This window comes from Tinamus guttatus, unplaced genomic scaffold (assembly GCF_059628265.1).
Source record: "Tinamus guttatus ecotype Peru unplaced genomic scaffold, ASM5962826v1 Tinamus_guttatus_pri_ptg001602l, whole genome shotgun sequence".
NCBI lineage: Eukaryota > Metazoa > Chordata > Aves > Tinamiformes > Tinamidae > Tinamus > Tinamus guttatus.
Genome location: NW_028290136.1, coordinates 4,688,350 through 4,705,294, shown reverse-complemented (window position 1 = coordinate 4,705,294; position 16,945 = coordinate 4,688,350). Strand labels below are relative to the sequence as shown.

General features: G+C 39.2%; 2 protein-coding genes across 3 annotated transcripts; one reads left to right on the top strand and one right to left on the bottom strand.

Moving 5' to 3' along the window:
• Positions 1–1,892: 1,892 nt before the first annotated feature.
• HMGN1 (high mobility group nucleosome binding domain 1) lies at positions 1,893–7,788 on the bottom strand. Of its 2 annotated transcripts, XM_088539362.1 has the most exons (6): positions 7,610–7,788; positions 7,268–7,297; positions 7,162–7,191; positions 7,031–7,081; positions 4,097–4,228; positions 1,893–2,385 (listed from the first exon to the last, which is right to left on the bottom strand). In XM_088539362.1, exons 1-6 carry the CDS (start codon positions 7,622–7,624, stop codon positions 2,338–2,340), a joined length of 306 nt encoding a protein of 101 aa, XP_088395488.1. In that variant the 5' UTR covers positions 7,625–7,788; the 3' UTR covers positions 1,893–2,337. The 2 variants fall into 2 exon arrangements, with proteins under 2 accessions (XP_088395488.1, XP_088395489.1); XM_088539363.1 differs by lacking the exon at positions 7,268–7,297 and having other exon boundaries at positions 7,610–7,786.
• A 239-nt stretch (positions 7,789–8,027) lies between these two features.
• GET1 (guided entry of tail-anchored proteins factor 1) lies at positions 8,028–14,073 on the top strand. Its single transcript, XM_088539352.1, has 5 exons — positions 8,028–8,160; positions 9,378–9,543; positions 10,993–11,060; positions 11,909–12,023; positions 13,900–14,073. The coding sequence occupies exons 1-5, from the start codon at positions 8,071–8,073 to the stop codon at positions 13,971–13,973; spliced, it is 513 nt and encodes a 170-aa protein (XP_088395478.1). The 5' UTR covers positions 8,028–8,070; the 3' UTR covers positions 13,974–14,073.
• Positions 14,074–16,945: the final 2,872 nt, after the last annotated feature.

Here is a 16,945-nt window from a genome sequence, read left to right as displayed (position 1 = left end):
AGAACATGAAGCCAAAGCTTCACCTGCCTGATGAGTTCTTCTCTGTGGGATGGGACTAGAAGCATATTGTGTTACAGCACTAGACCACATCATCTAGAGAAGAAAGGAAAAAATAAAAGGTCAGGAGAGTCAGGGAGATAAGGAAAGAGATCATTTACTATAACCAAGCTGTTTCAATGTTTTTGTAAACGAAGCATTGCTTAAAAAGTGGCAAAAATGGCAAAAGGCTTTCTCGAGTGTTTTTTTTTTTTTTTTTTTTTTTTTTTTTTTTGAGAAAGTTAAGCTAGGGGTGAAACTTAAGTTTAAAAAAAAATGAGGAAGGCACCAGCTGTGAACAGGAAGCAGCAGACACTGTGCACACAGATGGTACTTAACTGAATAAGCAAGTTCTCAAGGAGAAAAAAAGAAACAAAGACAACAAAGGTTAATTTTTTTCCTCCCAAGGCAAAGAGGTGACAGCTACCTGATTAGCATCATGCTGTTAAGATAAAGCCATGCTAATACTACTTGTTGCATTAGAGCAAAATAATATAAACATGTTAAAAGTTTTGGGAGAACTGGAGAAACACTGTACTATATACGTTAAATGTTAAGTAGCATGTGCTCAATATGCTCCTTCAAACTGAAAGGCTGTTAAATCTTCAAGAGCACTGGTTTAGCTTTCTCAAATACAGCGAAGCAGCACGAGGAGCGTTTCGTACTCGCCGCGTTGGTTCCCGGCCCAGCTGCGGTTTATCTGTGACGGCGCTGCGGGAGCCGGCAGCCTCACGCGCGGGGCAGCGGCGCGCTCGCGGTGCGCCAGGCCAGCCCCAGAGCCGCTCGCCACCGCACGGGAAGCCTCCTGCCCCTGCTGCTGCCCGGGCTGCTGCGGTCCTGCGAGACGGGCTCAGCACCTCCCAGCAGCTCATAGCCTGGGTTCGCTTTTCTGCAGGCACCTGGACCTTTGTTGATTTTAAAGCAGGAATTGTGGAAATGGTGTAAGTGGAGTTAAGGGACACCCAGGCCTACACTGAAGTAGAATATGATGTTGCTGGAAGGGCCTTTTTGTTACCTGTGTAAATGCTATGGAAGTCCCAGTATCACAGCAAGCCCATCTAATCAGTCCTACCTTTGAGCATTCTACAGGACTGCTTGGTGCTGCCTCTTCATTAAAGTAACAAATGGAAAGTTAGATCCAAGACAGACAAAAAGACCTGATGCCTACTTATTTTTAAAAGTTTTCTTTTTCTTTTCTTTCTTTTTTTAAAAAGTTTTAAACAAGATAGAAACAGCACAAGGCTAGCCATTTCCAAATTGAAAGTACAGACAAGACTGCAACTAAAAGTTGGGAGGCTGGAGGGACTTAGTTAAATTTAATTGCTACTTACTCCCTGCTTGTCCACCTATCTCTTGAAAAATGTTAAGAATATGGTCAAGTTTTTATATATATACGTGTATATATATAAAAAGGGCTTTTATTTACTGTTTTCTAGAAAACCACAGCAACCTAGATGACTGTATCAGTTATATGCCGAGTTGTGACATTCAATACTGAAGAATTTAGGAGCTAAAGAAGGTTCCTTTCACAATAAAGATTTTTTTTTTTTTAACTTGGTGACTACAGACACTATGAATATTTCTAGAATTCTTCTTAGTCATATGGATTTTTTTTTTAGCTTCTAAAAAAAATATATTTCCTGGAAGCCTATTCCAATTATTCTTCGCTAATTATTCTCCAAAACTGGCACAATAAGGTGTTACGTTGCTGAAGCAAAACTTTTAGCTATTTACCTATTTAATGATATAATAAAAGTTTCCAATCTTTCGCAGCAGTTACAAAGTTGTTGGAAAAACATAAAACTGCATTAACCAAAAATAACTTTGTCACAGATAATACAGGACTCAGCAAGAAATCCAACACTAGGGAGCAGTTTTATTAGGTAAGCAATTCTACTGATGGTACAATCATAGATAAATAACTACAACGTTAAGACATTTTCCAACACATCATGAATTCCAAAGTTTGAACTGTTATGCTTCATTTAATAGGATAGAAAAACTGTCCCTCACTGCCTATGAAACATGAAGCCTAACCAAGACTTCCAAGTCCTCAACATTTCGTTAATCTCTGGCTTCACAGAAAACAACCAGTACAAGATTTTACCACTTAAAAAATGCATTTATACTTATCTAAAAATGTAAAAAAATGGATCAAGTTGGGATTTTTTTTTCCTTCTTAAAAATGTGCTTTCTAGAACTACTAAAAAACTTGCATTTACAAAATAGTTGATAAAAATAATCCTCTGAATTGTACAAGAAAGGTATAAGGACCACCAATTAAAGAGCTGGTACAAGATGTTACTCGGACTTAGCTTCTTTCTCTACTGCTGCATCAGATGCTGGGGTCTGAAAAGAAAAAAAAACAAAGTTTCAACATTAAGTAGAAACAGAACGCAGCACAAGTATTGATATGAAAACTATACTTAAGTTATTCCAACTCTACCCAGCAGCACCAGCAGAATATTTAGTCACAGCAGTACCCAAGCAGAATAACGCCTGTTCACATGTTTTCACCCAAAACTGGGGAAGCTTTTCCAGAATCAAGAACAAGAGCCGCTTCCAGGCACAGCCATTGTTCTGTGTGAATTTTAGTGTTGCTAGAAGAGTTCACTGGCCTTTCATAGTAGTTCACTGATACTACTGTATTATTGTAAACAGTAGTGTCTAAATAATTTGAAATGGGACAGATTCTACTCTTACCTCTTCTGGACTTTAGGATCTATCAATTCAGAAATCTTGGCCAGTGCGACCAACATGAGAGAAGGACGATCATATGCCCCAAAAGTCACCATCCATTTCTTAAATGTATACCTTTTCCTACACTAGTAATTAAAGAGACCACAGTTGAGAAATAGTGCCAGATTTAACTTTCACTGGTGTTGCTGAAATACCATATGTACATATTTAAAGTGAAAAAAATGATTTATGTGATGGTAATATAGTGCTACAACACCAAATTAAACCAGCTTGATTCCTATTTATAGCACATCTTCTCACAAAGACCATACAGTAAATTTGCAAATGAAAAACAGTTATCCCAGATGAAGTTGTCCTGTATTCTTAAATATCACTCTGTACCATCTTCATCCATCAAAACCCACCATTCATCTAAAAATCAAATATTGTTTTCCACTAGTTGAAGATATATTTGTTCAAAGCAACCACCAGACAGGAAGCAGGAATCACACTTTATAAATTAATGAATCATTTGATCATTAAACTAATGAGTGAAGCTGCCAAGACTGCGGAAAGCTGAGACTCATTCTTCTAAGTCTGCTACTACACAAAAACTTGTGCCTTTTATGCAATGCTAACAGTTGACCTAATCAGAGGCACTGCCTCTTCCTGACAAATCTTGTCCTTCCAAATTTAAAACTAAATTCTGGGCACATCAAAAAGAAAAAAGGAATGAAGAAAAGGAATATAGTAGAAGTTGCTTAAATTAGTAGATCACTAAACCAGAAACATAAACAACATATCAATTTTAACACAGCATTACAACCAAGCCTGATCTGACATATTCATTTCTTCAGCAATTACAACTACAAATTAGTCCGTGCCCCTTCTTTTCCATCCCTGCACATTCTTTCCTTTCAATGAACTAAGACGTCTATAAGACTCCTACCAATAGAAAAAAGAATAGGGAGAGGGAACCACTTTTCCAAGAAAGGCATAAGCAAATTCACTATTTATGCTCAAGATGGGGAAAAAAAAAAAAAAAGTCCTCCAGACAACCACCTTCATCCTCCCAAACAAATATAGCAGGCAAAACAGCTCTTAGAAGGACATTATCCTGTATTCAAATTAGAGTAAAATTCTCACCTTTTTCCTTCATTTCAGGGTCTGTATCACATCACTGCAACTTTACTACCACTCGTTTTGGATGAGCTAAAGTTTTCATAACCTATGTATTGATGTTTTCATCATCTACACCTTTCTTTGGGCCAAAATAGATTCTCATAATAAGTGCTGCATACATAAGCTGACATACATCTGCCAGGTGATTACATAAATCAGTACAATACTTCTGCTTTGCAATCAAAGACCGAAACTTTACCTCCTCACTTTTTGTTTCTCCATTTTCTGCAGGAAGGCTGTCCTTCGTCTGTTCTTGTTTTGTCTCTTCTGCCTGCTTTCCTTTAGGCCCTTTTTTCCCTTTTGATTGAGCTTTCTTGTCCTCAGATTTATCCTGCAAAGAAATACAATTCCAGTAAGTAACTGCACATGACGTAATATGAAAACAATAAGCGATGAACAAGTGAATTTGCTACAAGCAGCAGGAGTTATCACCAACCATCAGTGAGCTAATGCACAGCTTAATTGTTGAAAAGGAATTTTCAAATCTGTATGTTGACCAATGAATATTGATTCAAATAGGAAAATGAGAGAATCTAGTCAAAATCAGAAGTGAGTCCCTTTTTCTCTCTCCCACAGCTCAACACTGAATACCACAGTTTACAGAACAGCTCACAAAAATCTAGAATCACTGTACTGTAAAATAACTAAAAGCACTGCTTAGTTTCATGCTAACCCATCTGAAAAAAAGCTAGCACAGCAAAAAACAATGGTATTGAATTTCAGTGGCCAAACAAGCAGGATTTGTAATACACGATTTATTTGCCCATCTTGTGGCAGATAAAACAGTCATGCAGTCCTGCTTTCTAAATACAAAACACTTCAAACATTCAGCTTTCTTTATGATGAATGAATTTATCTTATCTTAAATAAATGCATCATCTGAAGTTTTCATTTTCATAGGCATAAAAGTATCTCAGGCACATCCTTTGTACTTGCATTACTGTTGTTACATAGCAGGGAAAAATATTTGCCCAGGAGCCTTTTTTTTTTCCCTGAAAGTATGTGATGTATCCTTCCAGACCTTCCACTAAGCAATCAAGTGCTACAAAGTTTGCTAGTCTTCCAGCTAATCCTCATATGTAGTTCTGAAGTAATATAAATATTTTGTAAATAAATGTGTTTTTGACACCCACTACCTGTCAAATATGAGCTTTATTATTTAATGGCACTAACATTTTTAAATAAATGACAAACTAACACTTAATATCTATAGTCCGAGGAAATAAAAAGAGAATTAAATACCTTTACATCTCTAAGGAGAAGAATCTATGCTCTAATTTATTGTCTCCGACCTAAAATTAACTCAGAGTAACAAAATTCTCATCCTGTTCATTCCCAGATTACTATTACAAGCCACATGGTCAGAGGGATTCCATACTTCTTGTTTTCACGGCCAGCATTCTTCTACACAAAAAGCTTGCTGCTGGGCTATTGAGTTATTCTAAACATTCAACTTTTTATTAACTACTTGAATATGTTTCCTAATCCACATAAATGCAAATTTAAAGTATTTTCTTCATGAAAGATAATATTTTGTCCAAAAAAAAATTGCCAAATTGTAAAAGTTCCATTTTTCTTGTCACATCTACAAAAAGATAAGAACATGTACAACAGAAGACTCCAAAAGTCTTCAAGTTCACTTACTTCCTTATTTTATGGAGAATAGTCCGTTTACTGGTATAGAATCATAGAATGTTTAAGGTTGGAAGGGACCTCTAGAGGTCATCTAGTCCAACCCCCTTGTACACACAGGGTCACCTAGAGCACGTGGCACAGGACTGTGTCCAAGTGGGTTTTGAAGATCTCCAGAGAAGGAGACTCCACAACCTCTCTGGGCAGCCTGTTCCAGTGCTCTGTCACTCTCACTGTTAAGAAATTTTTCCTTAAGTTCCTGTGGAATACTTTCATACTTTAATTTCTGGACCTTTCTGCTAGTTCTATCAGTGGCCACCACTGAAAAGAGGCCAGCACCATCCTCCTCACTACCTCCCTTGAGGTACTTAGATACACTGATCAGGTCTCTGTAAGTAAACATTACATTTCCTCAATAAAACCCTCACTTCAAGTCTTACTGTTCATTTTGCTAACAGTTATATGATTTCTTCCTTGTGAGATCTGAATAGCTGAAAATAACACACCTAGGAACAGCACATACCTCCCAAACATTGAGCCTTTCTGCTCTATACAGATATCCAGTGTTCCAGGATGTTTTAATAGGAGACTTAGGTTTGTCTTATGGCTCTTGCCCAAATCCTTCTAACATGCAACTTAAAACAAGCAAAAATAACAATGCTAAAAAGTGTCAACTAGCTAAGTCTTCAATGTTCCATGAAACCTGAGAAATGCTTTGGTACCACTTTTAGAAGAAATATATTTGCCTGTCATCAAGATCACAGAGAAAAATATACTCCTTTCCAAAGTTGCAAAAGCTAACAATTCAGAAAAAAAAAAAGGCAGTAAAACAACACTTAATGGGTACATTTTGCTACATGTTATATTTGGTAGCAAAGATTTGTGATGTATTCATTTTATGTAATGCCTTCACTATCTATGACTGAGTTAAGGAGTATGTTTCCAGCTATAAACTATGCCAACATTATATTTTAGTGCTAAAGTAGTTACAGGCAACAGATTAGTATCATACATATAAGGCATCCACCGGCATTATGAAGATTTAATGTGGTTCTCTCTTACCCTTTCTCCCCCTCAAAATCAACATGCAATTCAAACAAATCTGGAAAACTCCAGCTATTACAACACTCAAGCTTTACTGAAAAAATACACTTGAAGAGCTTAAAACCAGATACTTTTCTTTGCACATTCAAAAAATAAGAAAACTAGAACATATGAGCAGAAACTGAAATATGTTCCAAGTATAAATACCTCAAAAGCACTTTACTATCGCAATACACAAAACGGCAAGCATGTTCTAGTCTCTTTTACTAGAGAGAAATGAAATTTGACCACATCATTTTGAACCTCCAAGCAGCTACAACCCATACTAAAATGTTGTTACTTGTTATTATACTTGTCATATTACGCTGCTGTTATAACATACATGTTTATATCCATGACATGAAATAGGAAATAACTAAGCACTCCCCCTCCATCTCGTCTTCCCAGCGACTCTCACCTTTGCCGCTGGCTTTTTGGGCTTGGGCTCCGCTTTGGCAGGAGCGGGTTTCTAAGGAGAAAGAAGAACGAGTCAGGGGGTGTTTCATCCCTCACTCCCCCTCCATCCCGAGGGAACCCCGCGGTACTTACAGCGGAAAGCCGCGCGGACCTCCTCTTGGGCTGAAGGCGAGAGAACAAGGCACACGGTGAGCGCGCAGAGCGAGGCCACCGCGCGCCGCCCTCCCCCCGCACCTACCTCCTCTCCGGCCTCCGCCGCGGCCTCCACCTGCCAGGACAAACACACGCGCGCGCGTCAGCCAGCGCATGCGCCGAGGGCGCCGCGCGCCCGCATGCGCGCAGCACGAGCGGGGGGGCGGGGCTCGCGCGCACGTGACGCCCCGACCCGCAGCCGCTTTCGGATCCCGCGCGCCGCCGCGGGCGCCCGCAGAAGCTTCTAGACCCCGCGCGGCGCCCGCCGCGGCCCCCTTCGGCTGCAACGGCCCCCGCAACGGCCGCGCCGGTGCCGGCCGCGGCGCCCTCCCTCCCCCCGCGCGCGGCCAGCCCCGCTCCGCTTCCTCGCTCGGCGCCGCCGCTTCACCTTTCTCTTCGGCATGGCGCAGCGCACGGCGGCTCCGAGCCGGCACCCCGCGGAGCTGCTGCTGCTGCCGCCTCACGGCGCGGCGCTGCGGCTGCCTCCGAGCGGAGCGCGCTGCGCAGGGAAACCGCCCCCCCGCCGCCCCATCCCAGCAGCGCCAGCGGCGCCGCAGCAGGAACCAGCCGGATTGGAGGAGGGGGTGGGGAGGGGGCGACGGCCGGCGCGAGGCGGGGGCGGGGGGGACGGGTTGCTCGGCAGCGGCGGCACCGCCCCCGCGGCTTCAGCCCTGCCCTTCGGGGCGGGGGGGGCGGTAGGCGGAGCGAGCACCTCGCCCAATCATGTTCTTCGTGTACCTCCGCGCCCGCTCTTGATTGGCCAGCCTGCGTCACGTGGTGCGGCGGCTGGCGAGCCCCTCGGAGGGCCGTTGGCGCGCGCATGCGCACTCCGGCGGCGGGCGGTTGGGTATGGCGGAGAGCGGCGCGTGGCTGCTCGTGCTGAGCGCCGTGTTCGGCTGCAGCGCGCTCAAGATCCTGCTGCCCTCCTGCTCCGCCGCCGTGAGTGACGTCACCGCCGCCGGCCGTTACGGCGGTTGGGCTGGGGCGGGTGGCGAGTGTCCCCGGTTCCGTGAGGGCTGCGTAGAGCGAAAGTCACCGAGTGGCGCTGAGTGCCGGGGACCTGGGGGGAGCCTCAGGAGCGCCGCGAGGGGTCCTTGGTCTCTGCGTGTTTGCGTGTGTCCTCTCTTGTAAATACGTGCACGTACATGGAGTCATAGCACATGTATTTAATGAGATAAAACAGGAGACGCCACTGTATAAAGGGGAAAAAGCAAAGTTATTTAATAAGAGCAGTAATGGGAAACCTGCACAGGAATTAGCGCATCTTTAGGCTATTAAAGGTTTAAAGAAAATTAAGAAAGATCAAAGATGTTGCAGAGATAGGAAAGGAAGCTCCACTTCACCTTTTTTAATAGATGAGCATGCCTGTTTCTGGAAGTGCAAATGTAGAGTTTGAAAAAATTAATAGGCAAAAGATGTTATTTTTGCAATATAAACACTGAGAAGGACACCCTTTGGTCTATCTTCAGCATCCTTACAGAAAGGACCAAGGTGTAGATAACTGTAGATGACAGAAAACAGAACCAATAAACTGTTATGACAAGTAACGCCAATAAGACAAATATGTGTGAAACCAAACAGTTTTCTGTCATACTGTTCTTTCATGTAAATAATCTGTCACACAGAGCAGTGCACCCTTTTGGAGTAAGGCATAAAAATCTTGTATTAGTGCAATTTGGTGGCAGCACTTGGTGTTGCAGTAAATGACTAATTGAAATATTTGCTTAATGTTCTGCTGTGGTTCACTCCAAAGTAATGCAATATTCTTATAGACTCCAGTACTGCTAAAATTGTGGGAAAAAAAAATGCATAGCTGTTTTTTTCTGTCCTTGTCATCGTTTTGCTCTGACTCCAAAATCTAAGTAAGAGTAAGTGAAAAGGCTTATGTCTTTTATATCTTCCTTTCTAAGGTAAGAGAAAATCATCAGTCTACAGCATTAATTTTACTTTGAACCTCCTTGGCTTATTATCTCAGTCAAACCATAAGAATAAGTATTTTCTGGCTTCCAGAACACATGGCAGAACATATGAAATCATGGTTTTCCCTGGTCCTCATGAAAGGGTCTTGTTTTATGGGAGAGCAGAAAACCATGCTTTATACATACTCCAAAAAATGAAGTTAATTTTGGTTAAATAATTATTTTTTTCCTTTTTAGATATCCCGACTGTTACAAAAGGATGCAGAGCAAGAATCGCAAATGAGAGCTGAAATTCAGAATATGAAGCAAGAACTCTCAACCATTAGTATGATGGATGAGTTTGCTAGATATGCCCGTCTGGAAAGAAAGATCAACAAAATGACTGACAAGCTTAAGACTCATGGTAGAGTACAGTGTTTATTTCCCTGTATATAAGCGTTTTTTTTAATTTTAACTATATTTCTCCTTATCTTTTTTTTTGTTTCCTACCGTTCTTTTTTTCCATGCTCTTTTATTCCTTTCTACTATCCTCCTCCTTTTTTTTTCATTTTGGAGGGCTTTTGATTTTTTTTTTTTTTTTTGGTCTTTCACCTGTGCATGGTTCTGCATACACTGGTAATGGTGCGATCATAGATATTAAATTGTTTTCACAAGGATTTTAATGGGCTTCACTGTATAGCATATTAACTGTTCCTTAGTGATGCTCATCAGAAAAGTGTGGAGAAGGCAAGTTTTTGTTCTCTGTTTCTTGGTAAGTATTTCAGTCAGTACACCTAGATGTTTTGAGTAAGTATGGAAGTTCTCTGTCACTGCAAAAGGGTGCTCTGCTTGGCTGGGGCTGTTTGGTTGTGCTGCAGGAGGATAGAGAGAAAGTGTTGATCTAAAGGGGTAACCAGATGAAATCTTTGCTACTCTTTTGCTCCTCTGTTTGACCTTATGCCGTTGCTGTTAGGATAAAGCTAATGCTCTGTCTCCATCAGGATTCTGCAGTGGTAGAATCCATTATCTCATGGTAGAAAACACATGTAAACGTTTGGCACCAGAGCTTGTGTAGTTGTGTCTGTCCAAACTCACTGAGCGATCCCAGCAAAATACAGAGGACACAAGGGCGCTTGCTTTGCCTGCCTCCTCTGCTCAGAACGATGTGGATGATGTTGCCCTTCGCTTTTGCTTGGATAAAAGAGAATATTTGATACTTTGTTTTCAGAAATATTAACCAGCAACTTCAATTAAACTAGATATGAGTGGTTTACTTAGCAGTCGGCAACACTATTTTGTAAAACTTGTGGCCACTGTTTCACTGCAGATGTGTCATCTTTGGAGAGTGTCTTTGTACTAGTTCTATGGTGCTGTACTAGAACAGACATTGGGAAGAGAGCTCTTATTATTGATTCTGACCAAGATGGAACGAAGGAATAATTTTGTGAATGGTTTTAACCATCTTTCTGGATGAAATAAGGCAAAAAGTGCTACAGCAGTCATTGTCCCCTTCTGGGAAGAGAAAAATCTTATTTTATGCTTTCTGTAAAGCAGATTATTGAATAAGCAGCCACAGAGACTCTTTTCATTTGGGAACAAGGTTCTTGGTTATATGTGACATTTCTCTGTGGAGGAGATCAGTGTTTCAAACTTTTCATGGTATTATTAATTAAGAAACTTCTATGGGAAATGGACCTAGCAGAGGGGCAATTCTGATGCATCTGTGAATCATTTTGAAACAGATTTTAACCAGGTGTGTGATGCTTAAGTGTAACGTTCTGATTTCAAGAGTGATATATTAATAAATTATTAATTTTATGGAAGTATAATTTATTGTTGTAAGTAATACAGAGTGATCTTCTTCTTTTGACAGTTAAAGCACGAACGGCTCAATTAGCCAAAATAAAGTGGGTTATAAATATTGTATTCTACATCTTGCAAGTAAGTAATTATTTTATTATGGATATAGATTACTAAAACAAATCCTCAATTTAACAATACTTTTTTCTACATTTCATTTATTATGCAGTGATCAATCACACAGCTATTTGACGTTGTGATGATGTAAAACATGCCAAACTGAAACTCCTTCTTAAGCACAGAAAGGAGAGGAGTTGCTGACAGGGTCTGGTAGTTTTGGATAAAGGGGTTTTAAGTTTAAATTAAGCTCTTAATTCTCTGGTTTTGAGATGACAATGTATGAGTTTACCTTAACTCTTCCATTACTCTTTTTTCATTTATGTGTGGCACTGGCAGAGGAAACTTCCGATATGTGTATATGTGTTTTGGTTATGTTTTGGAATAAGCAAAATATTATGCTTTTGCTTACGATGCAAATCTCCACTTTAAGCTGTCACGCATTTTCCCCCAGGGCCTCACCAGATTGTCTCTGTAGTTCAGACTCGATGCCAAAGAATTCCATGAATGTTTTGCTAGTAAGGATGACAGTGCTTAACCTGATGATAACTTTCGGGTAACATGAAAGCTGGTTGGATTGCTAGATGGCTAGGATTATGGCTAAAAACAGTCATAAGAATGTAATGATGTATATTCCTGTTTTTATCTATGCTGCTATGCTCAGAAGAATGCAGTATTTTCCAAAGCCTTCTGCCTCTTAACTGTGTGTGAGATTAAGTGCTTAAAAACGTTCAAAAGTTACTTGAGAGCAATCTAAACAATAAATAAACTACAGTCTTTTTTAATTAGAATTTGTTATTTGCCGCTTCAGAATAGCAGTGCAAATGTATGTTGTGTATTGCTGTCCAATGTAATAAAAGTTTCCCTTCTAGGCTGCCCTGATGATCTCTCTGATCTGGAAGTACTATTCCGAGCCGGTCACTGTGCTTCCGAGCAAATGGCTCGCTCCCCTGGAGCGCCTGGTGGCCTTTCCTACGGGAGTGGCTGGTAAGAACGTGTCCACTGCCTCGGACTTCGTGCTAATGCACCCGTATGATGACAAATACACGTCGAGAATACAGTGTATAGCATAATGTAGATTCGTATAATATTATATTGCAATGCTATATGTAATTCAGTAGTTATGCTAATACTATGATTATATTATTAATATATTAGTAATCCATTAGTATATAAGTAATACATTATATAGTATAATGATAAAAAGCATATTATTATTTAACTATTAATAATAATTAAAAACAATTCGTACATTTCTTAAGTAACAACATAGTTTCAAACATCTGATTAGCTTTTTCAATGTGTACAGGGTTTTGTTTTCAAACAGCAACTTTGTCTTAATATGTGAGAATGTATACTCTGGGGAAGATTTCAAATCAGAAAGAGTTTTATATTAAGAAAATCACTGAAAATGGTAGAATTGGCTTTTAAAATGAGTAAATACTTCATATGTGTTTCTTATAAACAGTTCAAATTTTACAGAAACATAATTCCACTTGTTCTTCCCATCATGCTTCTGTTGTGTTTTCACCTAATTAAATCCATTTCTTTTGAGTAGTTTAACAAATTAACAGGTTTCAGATCCACATTTCTGAGTGACAGGGATGATGGCTGTATGCTGATGGAATGGGTAGACAGGCAGAATGATAGGACAGTGTAGCACTGAATTTTTTTCAGCTATAGCACAGTGGGTAATTCTCCATGTTAGACTTCTAGGTCCTCTCTCTCTCTCAGAAGGAATTATAAAATATGTTGCTGTTTTACCATTTTATTAGCTTTTATTAGCCTTAGGGCCATTTTAATGGCTTTAAAATGCTTCACCTCCTTCTTTGCCTTCAAATTTCCTTTATTGCCTTAGTTGATAAATGCATTAAAGAGATTGCTTTTGAAAATTTCTCTAAGTAATGAAATTGAGAACAGAAAAGCATTGAAAAAGTCATCACAAGGTGGTTTCTTTGTATCTGTGCTCTGGATATTTTATTGTTATTTCTGATAGGAGTGTAACTACATAAACATAGAAAAGTTTTGATCTGTTTTCTGGGGAGTGTTTTTTTTTTTCCCAGTTTTGCCTGGTCAGTCTAAATGACAACTCAGTAAAAGCTTCTTGATCCTTATAACTGAGAAGCAAACAGCCAAATATTTCCTAATAACTTATGGATCTCTTTTGTAGCTTCCTTAATAGGACATGAACTTTGCTTGAAGAGCAAACAGCGCTCTTCAAAGATTTATTGCAATTTTTCTTAATCTTTTTTTTCCCCTTTGTTCCTCAGATTCTTTGATGTATTACAGTCAGGACATACCTGTATTCTGTTACACAGATACAAATTACTAAACTGGTAGTTTGAATTAATTTGAATAGAGCGTTTAAAACAGCAGTACCCAGAGATCTGGATTAGTAGTGAAAGTCTCCAGGGCCTTTACATACAGCTGTATGCAGAGCAAGGGGAAAGGAACATACAGATTTAATGGTCTTAAATTTTTAAGGAGCCACTTGCTCTGTACCTCTCTTGAATCTCTGAATTTAATTTTTTACCAGAGGAAGCATTTTGTTACTTTCCATACCTTTAACTTTAGCAACGCTAGCATTTTTCATTAGCTGAATGTTTTTGGAAGTTTTAGGTTGAATGCCACACACTGACTCATATTCCTGTTACTTAGAACTTTCTTCCCCATCTAATACTCTTCTGGTTTTCTTAGAACCGCCACTTGAAGAGAGATTTGTGTCTAGAAAGAGAGATATTTTGCTCTCCTTGACTTCATAACTCTTAGGTTTTGTTTCTAAAACTTCTAAAGTTGGTCTCAGAAGCTGGTATACTTCAGTACTGTTGATGCCCTGACTTACACTGTTTTATGTCTCTTTCAGGTGGTGTCGGAATTACTTGTTGGCTTGTTGTTTGCAATAAAGTCGTAGCTATCCTGCTTCACCCTTTCAGCTGAAGGAAGGAAGCCACGGAGTCCTAAACTGTTTTCATTATCACTGTCAAAACATGGGGAACAGTTGTCTTCTGTCAAAGACCAAATCTGAGCTAATTTCTGTTACTTCAGTTGGATATTTGTCAGTACTCTTTTACATTTATATTTCCTTAGTTTGTTTTCCAGATTCAGAATTAGCAATTTTTGAAGACTAGCATTGTCCTTTGTAAAGTCTCTGCCTATTTTGACAGGCGATTCATGGCATGATCTTAAAACTTTGTCATGGCATAAAAATGCTGGATTTTAAACATTTACGTTGGAAATGCACTGGCATTAGGAATTGTTCTGGGAGGTTTGTTGTTTCTTTGCTGTATAATACAGCGCTTCACCCAAAGGTGGAATTATATTTGGTGACAGATGGAACTAGAGGTTGGCTTAGTGTGAAACAGAATGAATTGCCTCCTTGCTTTTTTTTTTTTTTTGCACTAGAATTGAGGTGTTCTTGTACAATCTTGGAAAATGCGTGATTGATACAATATGCACAATCTGCCTGCTGCCTCTTGGGATTCTGTCAGTTGCCAAATAGGAGGGGTGTGATTACTTCTTCTGCCCTATTTTTTAAAATACATTGAAATCTTTTTTTCCTGCTTTTACTGAAAACTGAGCTTTCCTTCTATGATTTTTTTTTCCTGCTTCTCAAATTGAGTGAGTATCACTGAAACTACTTCCTTTCATGTTTTGGGAGGAAAGGTCTGACCAGCTTCTCAAGCTTCACATTAAGAAGATTAAAGTGGAAGACTGTGCTGTTCCTTCAGAGAATACATTCCTTTGGCTGCTATATATATATATATATGTATATACGTAAATGACAGTTCTGGATAGCTCAGAGGAGCGTATCATGAAAAAAAGGCAAATTAGTGACTTAGATGCCTAAAGTAGCAAGAGAAGGTAGCAGTCGTACAAACAAGAGGAGAGGTGAAAACAATCTACTGCAGAGCACATCCTTCTTGCTACATTTAGTTACAGGAAACAGCCATGAATATTCAGAGTTTAAAGGAGGACAGAATTCCACCTATGCCTGTTGAGCAGTGCATCTTCCACAGTTCAGCGGTATCTCCAACTCCTATCACTGTTGTCCCATTAAACAAAGCAGTGGTTTTATTAATTCTTGATCCACAAATTCCCGCCCCCTCCTCTTTTTTTTTTTGACATGAGCCTGAACAAAACTCTTGTAGAAATGGACGACCTTCCGTTTTCTGCTGGACTCCAGGGCTTCCTGCTCTGTACAGTGGAACACACTAGTTGTGTTATGTTTGGGTCCTTCGTGTTCCTGCAGGGATGTCTCGGAGCCCCTCCGTACTAAATGTTACCTTTAGAATTCCTTCAAATGGTCAGGATAAGTTTTCTCTGTGTATATGTGTATATATATGCATGAAATGTTTTTTCTTAAATGTTAATTAAAAAAGGACTAAAATTTGTTTTTATCTTAGGTATTACATTTGACCAGCATGAAAATAAATGTATTTATCAACAAGAAAAAAAATGTAGGAGTTGAGTCTGCTATGTATAATTCTGTTTTTATTCATGAAATAAAAGCTTTCAACTGTACCACCTCTTCTAATGCACGTTTTTAAAAGGTTATTTTCAGTTTTTGTTTAAAAAAATATTTTTGGGGGGTAAGGAGATACAGTTGGAATCAACTGACCTAATAGATATTTATTTCTGAAGTATTTGGGGCGTATTATTTAACTACGACTGATATATTTTGGAATTTTAAGACGTGGCTAATGATACTGTCACTTAATTTGTTGAAAAGTTTCACATGAAGAGGTCAAGAAAAGCTTAACACCTTCAGAATGCTACTCATTCTTTAGCCACCTTGAGCACGGAGTAATGAAATATGTGGTCTGTGGGCTGCTCTAGTCAAACATTTGTCTAAGTAGAGGGCAGACACACTTGGTCATGTAGTCAGTACAGATGGGGGTGTTGGATTATGTGTATTTGTCTGATCTGAACCTGGGAACATCAGCAAATACATTGTATAAGTATTAATAGTACATAGAGGGAAAACACCCGCTCTTCTGGCTGCTCTAAGTTGTTGTTCTTTGAAATCTGTCCACTCTACAGCTTAATCAAGACTTCAAGGAAAAAATACCTAAGACTTTGAAGAGAAAGGCATTGCAAGTAGGTTAAGATCAAAATATCTTAATCATCTTTAAACCTTTTGGGCAATAATTTTTGAATTTGTTCTTTAAATTCTCTTCAAATTTAATAAATATGAGCACAGTTTTTCTTAATTCTGCTTTTTAACAAATACTTGATGTCTCATGAATTACTGCGAAGGTGCAGTAATCAAGTTATCCTTCTACCCTCACTTACACAACCTTAAACAGGATATTTTAAAATCTTTTTGAGAACTGGATATGCCTGACCTGCAAAACAATAGCTGACATTGGCGCATTCATCTTGGGATGTCAGCTGGGGTAGTTACCAGGCAAATTGCTTTGATCTGTTCTAACAGTGGAAAAGAATGAAGTATGAGTGTGTTACAATGCTAGTGAAAACACTGTAATATCGAATTGATTTTACTCTGTGTGAATTCTGCAGGCTATTGCAAGAGTGAAAAAAAAATACCAATTAGCACTTTTGGTACTAATCAAATGATGAACACTGTGAAATTGGGTATCTCTCCACAAGGAGCTTAGCAAATAATCAAAAGGTGCTGTTAAGGCGCTCTTAGTAAAATGTACTATGATCCTCCCCCAAATGTTTTTCTGTAACAAATGATTTGATGATGGATCATATTTGAGGACTCACTGAAAAAAAATTCAATACATGCGGCCTTTAATATGTTTTTTGAAGGTAAAAACATCCATAGGTAAAACATGTTTCAGTAAATGTTAAAAATGCCCAGTACTTCAAAACTTTAAGTTGTATTCAAGTAAATATACTTGAATATTGAGGGAAATCATTATTTTGTGTTCACTGGTGGCGTT